Here is a 14,978-nt window from a genome sequence, read left to right on the forward strand (position 1 = left end):
GTACTTACTTGGCATATATTCCCTCCTGATTGCTGCCTCATAGAATCCCTCACATCTTTTAAGACATGTCTCAAGCACCTTCTACATGAAGCCTTTGCTGATTCCCACAATTTCTAGTGCCCTTTCTAACTTCTTGGTATTTAACTACATTGTATTTATTTTGTATTCAAACTACTGTATTTTATAGTTTGTACTTAACAACGTTGTATTAATTTCATATTTATTCTGTATATATTTATATATGCATATGTTGCCTCCCTAAATATATAAGCTCCTTGAGGTCAGGAAATGTTTCATTCATCATACTTATATCCAACTATCTAGAACAGTACCTGGCATATAGAATGTTGCTAATAAGTAAATGCTTGTTTATTGAAAATCTATAATGTTTCACATATACATATTAATATTTACAAACTACTTTCCTTATAGCAGTCCTGTGAGTTAAGACAGTACAAGTGTTACTATTCCCATTTTGCAAATAGAGAAACCGAAGCTCAGAGAATTGAGTTAAATAACCTGGCCATGCCATATGGCTAAATAGATGTCAGAATGAGAATTCAAATCCACATTTATCCTCATTCTAAATTCAGCATTTCTTCCACTTTCATAGGTAGCTCTTTAATACCATGCTACTTAAGGTGTTTGCTAGTAGGGGCTTTAATATTCAGGGAGTAATTGCATTTTAATAAAGGACCAGGGGAAACTAGCCTTCAAGATTCACAGGAATAAAACTATAGTTTTGGAATGGTAAATGAGAGAGTTGATATATGGGACAGGGGATTTTTTCCAGGGTCTCTCAGATCATAGGATGTGTCTTTACTGACTCATAAGGCTAATTATACCTCTTCAGTGAAAGTGACCTCACTGGATTATAGCTTTTTCTTTCTCAGCCACTGTTAAATTAACTTAACAACTGGGCTATATAGCTTGAACTATGTGCAAGCACTGTGGAAATGACAACTCTGAACTGAGCAAAGTTTCAGATAGCTTTAGAATCCTCAGGCTGGCATCTTGAGAGGTCATTTAGTCTGTCTCCCAATTTTTCCTTCTTGGGTGGACTGTGCCTAAGTAATTCTGCTAAGACAGTGTATCTCATCCCAACAGGCACCTCTGCACATTGGGATATGTTTTACTTTTCCTCTGTTAGCTTAAATCAGTTTTCATAGGGAGTTAAATAGCGACTTTTTGGAGGAACCATTTCTCCCCACCAGAGACTGATCTGTTATCTTAGCTTTTTCTTTTCCAGGTGATATAATAATCTTAAATTCCTTACCTTCAAGTTAGGCTCTCTTCTTGGAATAACTATGCTCCTGGAGGGGCAGCTAGGTGGCTCAATGGATTGAGAGCCAGGCCTAGAGATGGGAGGTCCTAGGTTCAAATATGACCTCAGACACTTCCTAGCTGTGTGACCCTGGGTGAATCACTTGACCCCCATTGCCTAGCCTTTACCACTCTTCTGCCTTGGAACCAATATAGAATATTGATTCTAAGATGGAAGGTGAGGGTTTTTAAAAAAAGAAAAGAATTATGCTCCTGGGTCCAGGTTCAGAACCTATAGCTCTTTCTTTTTTTTTTTTAAGATTTTTTTTTTTAATTTTTTAAACCCTTAACTTCTGTGTATTGACTTATAGGTGGAAGAGTGGTAAGGGTAGGCAATGGGGGTCAAGTGACTTGCCCAGGGTCACACAGCTGGGAAGTGTCTGAAGCCAGATTTGAACCTAGGACCTCCCGTCTCTAGGCCTGGCTCTCAATCCACTGAGCTACCCAGCTGCCCCCCTATAGCTCTTTCTTATACATAGCTTCCCATACCTTTATGACTTCCTCTTAGCCACTTAGCTCTTATTAAGTCTTGGATCCAGCTATGGAAAAAGAAGCAATCTCTTGGTACTAGACAGTTGGCAGAGGGTGGCAGAAGGTACTAGCAGTGTCTCCTTGCCCCATCCCTCCTCTTCACTCCTCCACTTGTTGAAAGACTTAATTTTACTCTGAATAAAATCTGTGGCAAGGTTTGTTCAAATATAGGTTTCTGAAGAGATTGTGTTGACCCTTCTCTCAGGTATTGCCTCTGACTTGCCTTGACAAAATATATAGACATATTTAAGCTTAGATGCAGAGGAGCAAAGGAAGCAGAATTACTCTGTGTGTATGTGATATTGGGGTATGGCGGGCCTTCCTCATTCTTGTCATATTATGTAAATCAGGACATTGGCAGAAGTGGCTAGAAGACCTTGTGGGGAGCTAGATAACAGTGAAATGCAGGACCTTGGAAATTTCAGCCCACAGAGCTTGTTATTACCACCTGTAGGTTCTATATTGAAGATTGCCTGAATATTCTAGGCTTAGCCCTAATAGCTGGGGTGAGCACTATCAATCAACTAATAGTAAACATTTATTTTATTAAGTGACTACTATGTTCCAAGCACCGTACAAAGTACAGAGAATACAAAAAGAGGAAATATATAGTCTGCCCTCAAGTAGTTTACAGTCTAACTGGTTTATCTTTGGCTTCTTTCCATTTTCTTCTATCTATTTAAGCAAGCAATTCCTCCCTTTTGCATGAGTTACTTTTTATACAAGAGAGGAGAGCTGATGAAGAGATGGGAAATATGAGACCCTCTTCTAACCCCACTGCCCTCCATGCCCTGCCATGGTCCCATGCTTTTAGATCTATTTACCTGATCATCATCTCATGAAACCTTCTCCAGCAAATACCTTATTCTTGCAAAATCCTGCTCATATGCAGTATACTATAGTAGAAAGAGTCAGATTTAGAAAGATTGGGCTTAATCATGATTCTGTCACTTTTTAATTAGGTGATATTGGGTGAATAACTTGCCTTCTGAGCTTCATAGGGTCTTAGATTTAAGTCTTGAAGGGAACTAAGATATCTTGTCTAACCTCTTCATTATTCAGTTGAGGAGACTGTATCTCAGGCCAGTAAAGTCCTTGTTCAAGGCTATGTAAATAATCAGGTAACAGCCAAATTTAAATTTGGAGCCTTAGGACATCAAATTTAGTTCCCTTTCCATTACATCCCATTCTTTTCAGCTTCCTTCCTTCCTTCCTTCCTTCCTTCTTTCCTTCCTTCCTTCCTTCCTTCCTTCCTTCCTGCCTGCCTGCCTGCCTGCCTGCCTGCCTCCCTGCCTGCCTTAGTAACAACTCTAATACAGAAGGGCAAAGGCTAGGTGAATGGGGCTAAGTGACTTGCCCAGGGCCATGTAGTTAGGAAGTCTTTGAGGCTCGATTTGAACCCGGGTCCTCCTGACTCCAGGTCTTGCTTTCTGTCCATTGTGCTACCAACTACTATCCCCTTTCAGTTTCTAAATTGATAAAATGAGGATAATATTTATAATATAACTTTCCAGGTTTGTTGTATCAAGTGAGAAATTATATTTTAACATGAGAAAGTTGGGAAGGTAATGCTTTAACTCAAAGGAATGAATCACTAATGGTAAAAATCTCAGGCAGGCTTTGGGGGAGATATTTTTAGAGGTAGTTTGACCTTCTTGGATCCTTCCTAAAGCATATCATGGAGGCAACCCCGTATTTTGTATATATTTGAAGTCAGCCCTATTATTATATGAGACGATTGTCTTCTCTCTTCAAAGGTGAAGCTTGCTTGGTAGTTCCCATTAGTCACCTTTCTGGCTTTGGCTGCCATGAGGCATCTAACTCTCATTCTCAGAAGCATTGAGAGATGGTGGCTCCTGAATTCCAGAAATAGGGACTATAGCTTTTACATAGAAAGCAGTTCTTTGGAAAGGAGTGATTTAGATTGTGAGGGGAGGAAGGTTGATGGTAAATGAGAGATGGTGACTAAACTATCTGTTTAGTGGAGGTTATACCACATGGGAACATGAATTGTGGCAGACAGACCTGTGGGATTTTATCCTATGGATTGTGTGCTGAATAACCCTAGAAGTTACTATAGTAATTTAACATGTTTTCTTCATAGGAATCAACTGTCCTGCTCCCACTTCCCCCCATTTACATTTAATTTCTGTAGGGTTTTCACATAGAAAATGGAGATGTGAGGTTCTGTATTTTCATGAAGGATAAGATAAGAGGAAATAGGATTTAGCTCTCAGTTGGGTACACTTGAAAATTTTTGGCCCCTGTGACCTAGGAGAATTAGATTAAGTTTTACAGTGACAAGTGATAGAATCCCTGTTCCCTGGGGGCCCGTATGAAAAGATTGACTTGGACTCGATTAACTATAGAGAAGTGAGGGAATGGATAAAATGACTTTTATGATTCCTTCCAGATGAAGCTCCTCTGACTCCATGAAAAAGTCATAGGTTTGTAGACTCACTGATCTAGAGTTGGAAGAGACCTTAGAGGTCAGCTTGTCCAACTCCCTCATTTTACAAGTAAGGAAATTGAAGTCCAGAGAGGTTAAGTGGTTTGTTCAAAGTCATATAGGTAGTACATGAAAAAGCTTGGATTTGAAATCAGGTCCTCTGACTGCAAGTTCAAAACTTTTTTTTTTTTAAGTCTTACCTTCTGTCTTGGAATTAGTACTGTGTATTGGTTCCAAGGCAGAAGAGCAGCAAGGGCTAGGCAATAGGGGTTAAGTGATTTGCCCAGGGTCACATAGCTAGGAAGTATCTGAGGTCGAATTTGAACCCAGGACCTGGCTTTCAATTCATTGAGTCACCTAGCTGCCCCTTTTAAACTTTCGAGTTTAAAAGTACAGTAAAATGTATCAAGAAAGGGTGAGTCAGGGGGCTTTTAACCTGGGGCCAGTAAAGTTAAAAAGTTTTTTTTTTTTATAATCACATTTCATTATAATTGCTTTCCATGTATTCTATTTATTTAAAAATACTTTGAGAAAGGGCTATAGACTTTTCACAAGAGTGCCAAAGGAGTCCCTGGTGCAAAAATATCTCCTAGGGTAGAGAGAGAACCTGCTTTTGGAACATCTTTTGAAGAGAATGGGTGCTTTGAGGCTTGAAAGCATTGGGATTGCTTTTACCTAAGTCAGAGGGTTATCATTTTTTTTAATTGTTCTTTTCCTTGTAGGGGATATAAGTCCTCTGATGTGGTCCAGGTCTTTAAGGAAATCAATTTTCTCCAAACCTGAGATGCCATTGGGCTCTGAAGGAATGACTTTATTTTCCCTTTCTGCATCCTTATAGGGAGTTTTACATTCCATAGAATTTATGCTACTTGAGGGCAGGGAACATTTAGTTTCTTAATGTCTCAAATACCAAGCATAGTGTTTTGTATAAAGTAAGTGTTCTTAAATGATTGTTTCTGGGAATGCAGAAGATTGGAACTTCAGATTTCTTCTGTGTATCACTGAAGGTATGGCTGACCTTGGAAGGTCTTTCAAACCTTTGTCAAAAACAAACAAAAAAAAAACATACTCTGATTGAATTGCTTGCCAGTTCTGGGAGGGGGGAGGGAAAGAAAGAGGGATATAATTTGGATCATATAATTTTGGAAAACTTATGTGAAAATTTATCATATGTAATTGGTAAAAAATAAAAAAAGTTGTATAAGAAAAAATATATTCTGAGGCCCATAATATATCTACCATGGTGGGAGTACCAGATACCTAAGAGGATATATGTAATAGAGGAGAATTGCAGTCCAGTCTCAACCTGAAGCTGGAGGTCAATGATACAACATTTTTATGGAGTATCTGAAGGGAGAAAGGCAGGGAGATGGTGTCAGAAGGCAGTGGTCTGATATGAATGTTTTATATTTAGTGACTTTGCTTAAAGGTGAAACTTATTCTGCAGCTTTTGTTGGTCACCTGTCTTCGTCTGTCCACCATGATGTATCTTTCTGCCCTCCCACTGCCAGAAACTTTAGGAGAAGGTGGTTTAAGTTTTAGAGAGCAGAGAGTTTAACTCTTAACTGGGCTTTTAATGGTACCCAGCATGTCATTCTATGTGGGTGCTTTCTAAACATTTTTTCTAGATGAGGTAAAGTTGTAAAGCCACCATCTGTCTGTCTGGCTCTATTTCAGCACCCATAGAGGAGATGCTTTCTTTTCTTCTCACCCTTTAGCCAGTGATCATCTCCATCCAGGTCCGTGATACCACTTCAACTCAGAGACATAACAGCACAGTCTTTGCTTTTACAAAAGTACTTTTAATAAAGCCTATCAACCTGGCTAGGCAACAGAATACAGTGCAGCTCAGATACATGGTAAAGCTGGGCTCAACCAATTATATAATCTTTTCCACAACAATAAAAAGAACTAAATATATTTCTTTATAAATTCTATTAAAAAATAAACACTTCTTACAATTTCTAATTATATGGAGGGTAGAGAAGGGAAAGAGAAAGAGACAGAGAACAATTTTCCAAGTAGCTTTTAAAGATACAATGTCTTCTCCTCCACTCTTCAGGAAGTCTCTCAAGAGAGCTGAGGATGCAGGTATAAGGGACTGAAAGGGTTGGGTTGGTTTTTGGGGAAGTTCTTCTACTTTGGTATCTCAAATACATGGTAAGATCCAGTCTATGGCCTTCCCTATAGGCCTGGAGAGGTTGGTTGTATATTTCTTCATTAATTCTAAAGGGAGATGGGCAGATGAAGAAGGAAGGAGCAGGAAGATATGAAATCCACTTGCCTTCTTGTCAGACCTGGAATGAAGAAAGAGAATAGGGAAATTAGTCACTACAATAGTAAGGATTTTGGCTGGTAGAAGAGCTGGGATTGTTTGGTGCTGTGATAGAAACGGTTACAGACAGAGACAGTGCTACTCACACCATACCTTATACTGAGCACAGCACAAACAACTAATAGTGGCTAATAAGATATAATTTGATTAAGCTGATGGAATTGTGTTCCTTTCTGGGAAGGAAAATAAGGTAGAGAGGGATAGCTGAGAGGCAATGTGAGGATTCAGAATAATGAAAGAATTGAGACAATATGGTGTAGTGGAAAGAATGCTGGATTTAGAGTCAGTGGATTCAGATCCTGCTTCTGACACTTCCTGTGCAATTTTTGGGAAGGCTCTACATCAGTTTCCTCATGTATAAAGTAAGGGAATTAGATTAAATATTCTTTAAGATCCTTTCCATGCCTAGATCTATGATTGCCTTGTCCTGGAAAGATCAATTCTAGGGCTAATGATTTGGAAGACAAGATTTAGCAAGCTCTGCTCTTTGTCTATTAGAATGTAAACTCCTGGAAGATGGGGATTATTTTCATGTTTGTCTTTGTAGTCACACAGTCCTAGTATAGTGTCTGGCACAAAGTAGGCCCTTAATAAATGCACACTGAGTTGAATGGTCTGTTACAGTATGGAACAACCACAATAGAACATAAAAGAAAACACACTAGATTGGGAGTTGGGTGACTTAAATTACATTCTTGGTTTTGCTACCAATTAACTTTGTACCCTTCCACAAGGTACTTAACCTTAGTTTCCTCATCTGTAACATGAAAATTACTTGTTCTCTGCTAAGACTTTGTGAGGACCAAATGAAATAATGGACATGACAGTAAATTGAAAAAGTACAAAGTGTCATGGAAATTTTGCATGCTAATCTTATTAATATTTATACTTTGTAATCAGAGGTGGGAAAGTCTGATGGGTTAAACCACTTTAAGTGGGATCAGACTTGTTCCTACAAGTTGGTAAGAATCACTAGACCAATCCTTCTGTACAATCTCTTGTCTCCTTTACCCCAAAAGATACATTACTTACTTTAATTTGACCATAGACGAAGTGTCATAAGCAGATTAAATCCCACAGTCTTCAAGAAGATGATACGCAGAACAATCAGAGACAGGTTCATTAAGTTCAAATCTCTGTCTGAAAAACAAAGTTGGCATAAGGTTACCAGTGCCCATTTTTTAGGATTCTGCATCCACTCCTCTCTAAGGAAGATTTGAGTCTAGTAGGCAATTAGCAGCCTGGTATGGACTGGGCTATGATATCTTTTGGGATCTCTCTTCTAATTGTGAACCCCAACCTCATCTAACAAATTAGAATTGGCAAGTTTTTATGACTGACTAGTAATTTTTAAAAATGAAGTTGTTTTATTTCTATGTATGTTTGGAGGTGGTATACATTTAGTATTTCTTTTTTTTTTTTTAAGCAAGAACTGGGATAGAATTATAGTCTCTTTGAGCTGAAAAGGATTGTATAGATCATCTAGTTCTAGCTCAACACATTTTATAGGTGAGGAAACTGAGATCAACTAATATGTATGAAGTCATTCAATTAGTAAATGAAAGAGGATAAAGAAACTCTCAGTTCCCCAATTCAGAGTTTTTCTATCATGCAGGGCTGCCTTCTGTTAACCCTCAAACCTGAAGCATTTGCAGAACCAGAAAAACTCCTTGGTTATTTGACTTCTGGTGGTTAGGTTGTATGATGGGTTGAGTCAAAGAGGTAACATAGCCTGTAGCAAATGCATGGGGCAAGTAGGCAATGAATGATTCAGGGATCTCTCAGTGGAAATAAGTGTAACTTAAAAAAAAAAAAAAAGCAAAATCACAAAGCCTAATAATGGTCCTTGCTTTCTGATGGAAAATAACCTTAGCATTGACTTGGCTATCCCAATGGTCTGTTGTAGTTTAGTTCATTCCAATGGTATCAATTAGAAGTTTCTCATCCTTGCTAATAAGTAATTCACTCTGGCTACATACACAACAAAGATGAGAGATTTTAGGAGTCCTTAAGTGAATTAGTGGTCTAGTAGGAACCTAGCCTTAGAGGGTAATGGGCACCAAGAAGGGAGAAGATTAGAAACCATGGAAAGTGAGCTTTGAAAAATTACTTGATTACTCTAGTTCTCAGGCTCCTAATCTATAAAAAGAAGGGGTAAAAGTAGATTAGAAGTTCTTTTTTTATGTGTCATGGACTCCTTTGATGGTATAGTGAAGCTATAGTCCTTTTTTTTTAGAATAATGTTTTTAAAAATCATAATTAAGGGAAATGCTAAATTTCAGTTGGAAGTTAGTGAAAATCAAGATGTAACTTTCCCATGAAAATTTATCAACCTCATGAAGTCTATCCATGGTCCCTTTAAATGGATGACAGCTTATGGATCTTTGCATTAGATAACCTCTAAAGTCTCCTCTAGGTCTAAATCTTATGTGATAGGAAAGAAAACAAAAGACCACTCAGACAGGGTACAGACTATTGCTCCTATTCCCTCTCATCTGAGATAGGTCTTCTGGATCTACCCACTCCTGTTCTTAGAGTTTCTAGGTATTGTCTTTCTCCCTCCGCTCCACCCCCCCACCTTTCAGGTCTTCCCCAGTTTTCCATTAAAGCAGTTCATGGTTTCTGTCATATACCTGTTTCAAAGCTTTGCTCTGCATGTGAAGGGTTGCATGTGGAACCTGCAAATAGAAACAAGCAGAATCACCTTCATGGATCCCCAAGTTGGGTGTTATCCTGGCCCATCCCATCCCAAATCACCTCTAGGTTAGGAAGATATGCCTAGTTCATGTGTCATATATGACTTTCTCAGGAGTGGTTCATTTTTTATCAAGACTCCCTCCTAAACATTGCACTTTCCCCCAGGCTTCTTTTCACCCATGGCTCAGAAAGGACTGCCATTGGGTTAGTAAGAATGAAAAGTTCACTGATCACTTGACCTCTCAATAATAAAGGTGCAAAATAAATGCCCCCCATGACTTGGATATAAGACAGAGATCTATTGTAGAGACTGTGGGATGGAAATAGTTTTTAGAAGAGATTATTCTTGACTAGAGTCATAGAAGAACTCTTACAATATAGGGAGACTTGTCTTCTTAGGGAGGGGTTTTACTGACCTGAGGTTTGAGTAAAATTGATGATGTCTGTTTGGAATGCACCTGTGCATGTGAAGTTTGATTTACTTCCCCAGGCCACTGCTCCATAGCTCTTAGATTCCATTGTCATCATCTCCAGCACTGTTTCTTTGCTTCCAGCTACAGTCTCATTTTTGATGGGCTTATCAAAGTCTGTGAGGAGGCAGACTGAAGTGTTACTTGACTTGGGGCTTCTTAGTTGGTAAAGAGCTGGTTGAGGGTTCTGGATATCTGTGGACAGAAAAATCATGGAGTTTAAAAGATGCTGCTTGCTTCCTCTTGTTCCCTCTCCATATTAACTCTATACATTAGGCTAGAATTGGAATGCCTCTGAAAAGGGTGAAATCTACCTTGCTCAAAAGATACTTATAAACCAGAGATAATAATTAGTACAAATTAAAAGTAGAAATATAGAATGGTTATTTTGACATTATATACTACCTCTTAAGGTCAAAGATAGAAAAGTCTTATATACATCAAAATATTTATTGCAGCACTTTTTGTGGTAACAAATAACCCCAAACAAAATGGGTGTCCATCAGCTGAGAGAATGACTAAACAAATTTAGTTCTCAATCCACTAAGCCACCTAGGTGGCCCCTATATAATTATAATGAGAAAGTTTGGTCCTCAAGAAGAGAGGGAGGGGGCAGCTGGGTAGCTCAGTGAATTGAGAGCCAGGCCTAGAGACGGGAGGTCCTAGGTTCAAATGTGACCTCAGACACTTCCCAGCTGTGTGACCCTGGGCAAGTCACTTGACCCCCATTGCCTACCCTTACCACTCTTCTGCCTTGGAGCCAATACACAGTATTGACTCCAAGACGGAAGGTAAGGGTTTAAAAAAAAAAAAAAGAAGAGAGGGAAAATGTACTTTTTCCCCTTTCTTTGTAGAAATGAGGGACTATGGATACGAAATATATATTGTCAAATGTGTTGATTAGTTCTACTGAACTTCTTCCTCTCTGCCTTCTTTCTTTTGTTCTTTAGGGTAGTGGTGGAGGATATTTGGAAATGAAGGTGACAGAAAAACAAAGATAAATTTAAAAATAACTGCAAAATATACTGAGACAGAGCCAGAATCATAGATCAAACTCTCTAGCAAGAGACTTAGTAGTCTGTAGTTTGTTAAAGGTAATGATTATTATCCAGATTATGATGTATAGTTAGATTATTTAATGTTTGATTATTATTACCTTTATAAATTATCAACGACTATATATTATTAAGAAAAGGCACTGCAAATGGATAATGACTTGGATTAAAAAGGGAATAGAGAGCATTTAGATTGCTTTTGGAAAGTTGTGTCATTCTTTAATGACCCCAAACTCCCTGAAATAGTTCCATTTTTCAATACTGATAGATTATAACTGTTATTGTATGACTACCTACTCTATAATCTTCATAGACATAAATATGAGTATCGCTGAGAGGGCAATGACAAGGCATATGGTAGATGTGGACAGCTAACATATTATAACAAGGAATTACAGAGAAGACCTGGATTAACAGATGATATGAAGGAAATGTTCTTGTAAAAAAATATGGGCTGGCCATGTGGAAGGAGTGAAGGATGACTGATAGTTGTCCTGTTTTCTCCATAGTATCCTTGTGATGTTGAAAATAGGGTAAACTTATGGGTTATATCAACTTGTCCTGTCATGGGGAGACTTTTGTCCCAATAACTTATTATGATATATACCTCATGGAAGATCTATTATATCTAATTAATAAAGGCAGTTAACAATTTCTTTTTCCATAGAACTCCTGTGAAATAAGTAGGTGCTGGACTCCCCACTTATTTCTAAGACTATTTCTTCAACATTTATTTAGATATTCAGTATCTTAATGGATTCTCACTGTGTGTTCTTTACAACTTCCAATGTTTAGAAGAGGAAGTAGAAATTTAGAGGGAGAAATTAAAACATTCAGGCCACCCAGAGAGTGGAACAGAGTTAAGGTTTGACCCTCCTATTCCTAAAGGTCTCCTACTGGGCCAGTAACATTGCCTACTTTTTTTTACTCAGACTTTATAGTGTACATACTAAGCCATTGCGGTCTTGGCTACATAAACATCCTGCAAAACTGAGGCCTGTGGAAACTAGTCGTAGGCATAGTTGAAAGAAGCTGCGTCAAATGAAAAACAAACTGAAGAGATGACCTTTATGTACAGGCTTGTCCCTACTTGGAGATAGGCTAGGTGATGGAAAAGTCTACTCCTACAAGTTAGCACCATTCAGATATTTGAAAAATATGTATTCACATTCTACTGTCTGCTCTGAGGATTATTGTGAAGAAAGTCTGTAAATCTTCAAGCATTTTATATCCATGTGAATTTTTATTACAACAACCCATTAAGTCTGCTCTTTTCCAAGTAAATACCTCCAGTTTCTAAAGTAACAAGGTTTGCTGAACTTGGGAATAGAGAATAAGGGGGAAACTTTCTCCATCTATACTAATAGATCAAGAAGAAAATAGAAAAAAAATGAATATTTTGAGTGATCATTAGAGAAGGCTGGTAAGCATATGTGAATGGACTTTGGAGAAGCCTATGTAACTGCTTTCCCTTGTGGTCTTTAAATGTAGGCTTTGGGGGTTCAGTGGATTGAGAACTATGCCTAGAGATGGGAGATCATGGGTTCAAATCTGGCCTCAGACATTTCCTAGCTGTGTGACCCTTGGCAAGTCGCTTAATCCCCATTGCCTAGCCTTTACCACTCTTCTGCCTTAGAACCAATACACAGTACTGATTCTAAGATGGAAGGTAAGGGTTTAAAAAAATTGTAGGCTTGAGTTTCCTCTTATAGCATGGTTATAGGATGTTAGTACTTGGAGGTTGGAGGTGGGTCAGGATGGGTAGTCTTTCCTAAACTTAGAAAAGGAACATTTACTTGCAGTAAACATCCTCAATTTTTCCTAAAAATCAAAGAGGCAGAGGGAGGAGGAACTCATTACAGGATTTACTGGTTTGCTTCCTAATTTCCTTTAGGCCTTAGGCATGGGTCACTTGGAAGGCTTCTTTCAGCAGTTCCCTAAGCAGCCACTTAGCAGACTAAGCAATTCAGAAGCTTCTAGAGTTATCTGGCTGCTAACCCAGACTTTAACCTCACTTTTTTCTCTGTCTGGGCAGCATGTGGGCTAATGGACCTGCTCTTTACCTCTCTATGCTCTTCTCTACTCCCTCTCCCTCCCATATCTTTTCACTGTTCATTTGGGCATGTGATAAAATGAGGGCTTGGCTGTAGGCTGGGGGAATATCAGGGCATGCTGAGTTTTGCTCTGACATGGTTAGTACAGTAAATTGGGTGTTGCTCCCCAAACTAGTTTTCATTTTTCAGCTTATGGATTTTATTTTCACAAACCTCATTCTCTTTCTGCCCAATATCCCCCTTAAAAATAGTTAAAGTGACTTGTCTAGGGTCATACAGCTAGGAAGTATCTGGAACCCAGGATCTCTTGTCTCTAGGTATAGCTCTCTATCCACTGAGCTGTCTAACTGTTCCACACACTCCCCCCTCCCATATACTTCCCGACCCCACCCCCCATATATTTCTTAAAAAAAAATTTTTTTTTTTACTAAAACCCTAAAACCAATACTACATATTTTTTACTAAAACCAATACTGTGTATTGGTTCCAAGGCAGAAGAGTGGTAAGGGCTAGGCAATGGGGGTCAACTGACTTGCCCAGGGTCACATGGCTGGGAGGTATCTGAGGTCGGATTTGAACCTAGGACCTCCCATCTCTAGGCCTAGCTCTCAATTCACTGAGCCACCCAGCTGCACACCATATATTTCTTAATAGAGATTGAGAAGTGATTAGTAGAGTGATACTGTTTTTTTCAGTTTTTCTACTGATTTTCTACTGATTTTCAGTTTTTCTACTCCTGGAGGTAGTCGCTACTCTTCCTCTTCCCTGTGCCATATCATAGAAATACTTGTAAATATATAATTTTGAAATTGTTCCTAGTGAAAGGAGCTGCTCAAATTCTTTCCTCAGAGTATTCAGGTTGCGTCTCAATTTTGTTCTACCATTTACATTTCTAATATCCAGCTTGAGGACAGAACTTCTCTATTCCCAAATACTGTATTTTGGTTTGGGGAAGTTTTTGGGAGAGAAAAACATTATGATCTTATAGTTGCTATCCTGATATACATTAATGCTATAGAAGGGAAGGATATGCATTATCTCAGGTATAGAAGGATTAATTACCATTTTTTCCCTTGTCCCAGCCTACTCACTCACTTGGGTGGATGTTCAACCTGGTCCCTGCTCCAAATGTTAGTCTGCCTCCACCTCCTGCTAAGTACCCCAACAGGGGAGGCCTTTGCAATAATCTTCATCATGATATTTGCTGCTAGCAGAGTTACATCTGGAGAACCATTTTCAAATCCTTGGGGGCTACATTGCCTAGCTTTCCTCTTCCCTCAGGTTGCAACTTAAGAAATTTAGTTGTTAGGTTGGGGTGGGGTAAGAGGAATACTATTATCATAGCAATGATCAGTCCCTGAAAAGTTCAGTCAGACTTAGTGTATTCTCTGGCCCACCTCTCTAATGCCCAGATCAGAATAATCTACATTAGAGTGTCTACATTTTAGGCTTTTCTATTTACTATTAACCTTGCCCAGGTTACTAAAGTTTCTCAGAGCTATTTATTCCCCACCTGTAAAAAGAGGGTGCTAGACTATATAAGTCTTCTAAGGTCCCTTAGAGTTATGATCCTATGAACACTACTTCAATCAAATGATTATCACAGTGGAAACAGGAGTCACAGCAAACATGCTCATTATTAATGCCAGGGAATTTAGCACTCTCAGAAATGAGTGAATTTATATTTGTCCATTAACTCTTCTCTCCAAGGCATTTAGATAATTTCCAGGATATTCAGATTATCTCGCGCTGATATAATTGGCTTTATACTGAAGTACAGAGCATCTGGGTTCCTTTTTGTATATCCCTAAATCAAGGGCATAGACTAGTCTGTTAATTTAAATTTTTTTCGATAGCCCATATTTCAATATTATTGCTTTCTTTTACAATATTTTGTAGTTTAAGCATTTGAAAACATTATTTTGAGATAGGGTCTATAGACTTCACCAGATTGCCAAAGGGGTCCATGACATACAAAAAAAGGTTAAGCATCCCTGCTTTAAATTTTCCTGTTTTAATTCCTATTTTCTTGGCTCGATCCTGGTGCCTCTTTCTTAGATGTGC

The 14,978-nt window shown here is 38.6% G+C and overlaps 1 protein-coding gene across 1 annotated transcript in view; it reads right to left on the reverse strand.

Moving 5' to 3' along the window:
• Positions 1 to 6,084: 6,084 nt before the first annotated feature.
• Positions 6,085 to 14,978, reverse strand: part of LOC123234118 (T cell receptor alpha chain MC.7.G5-like) — a 553,680-nt gene continuing 544,786 nt past the window's right edge. Inside the window, exons 4-7 of the mRNA XM_044660064.1 lie at positions 9,752 to 10,000; positions 9,272 to 9,316; positions 7,671 to 7,778; positions 6,085 to 6,600 (exon numbers count right to left, since the gene is read on the reverse strand). Coding sequence (XP_044515999.1) covers positions 7,672 to 7,778; positions 9,272 to 9,316; positions 9,752 to 10,000 — 401 coding nt within the window. The 3' untranslated portion in view covers positions 6,085 to 6,600; position 7,671. The remainder of the gene's footprint in view (positions 6,601 to 7,670; positions 7,779 to 9,271; positions 9,317 to 9,751; positions 10,001 to 14,978) is intronic.

This window comes from Gracilinanus agilis, chromosome 2 (genome assembly GCF_016433145.1).
Source record: "Gracilinanus agilis isolate LMUSP501 chromosome 2, AgileGrace, whole genome shotgun sequence".
Lineage (NCBI taxonomy): Eukaryota > Metazoa > Chordata > Mammalia > Didelphimorphia > Didelphidae > Gracilinanus > Gracilinanus agilis.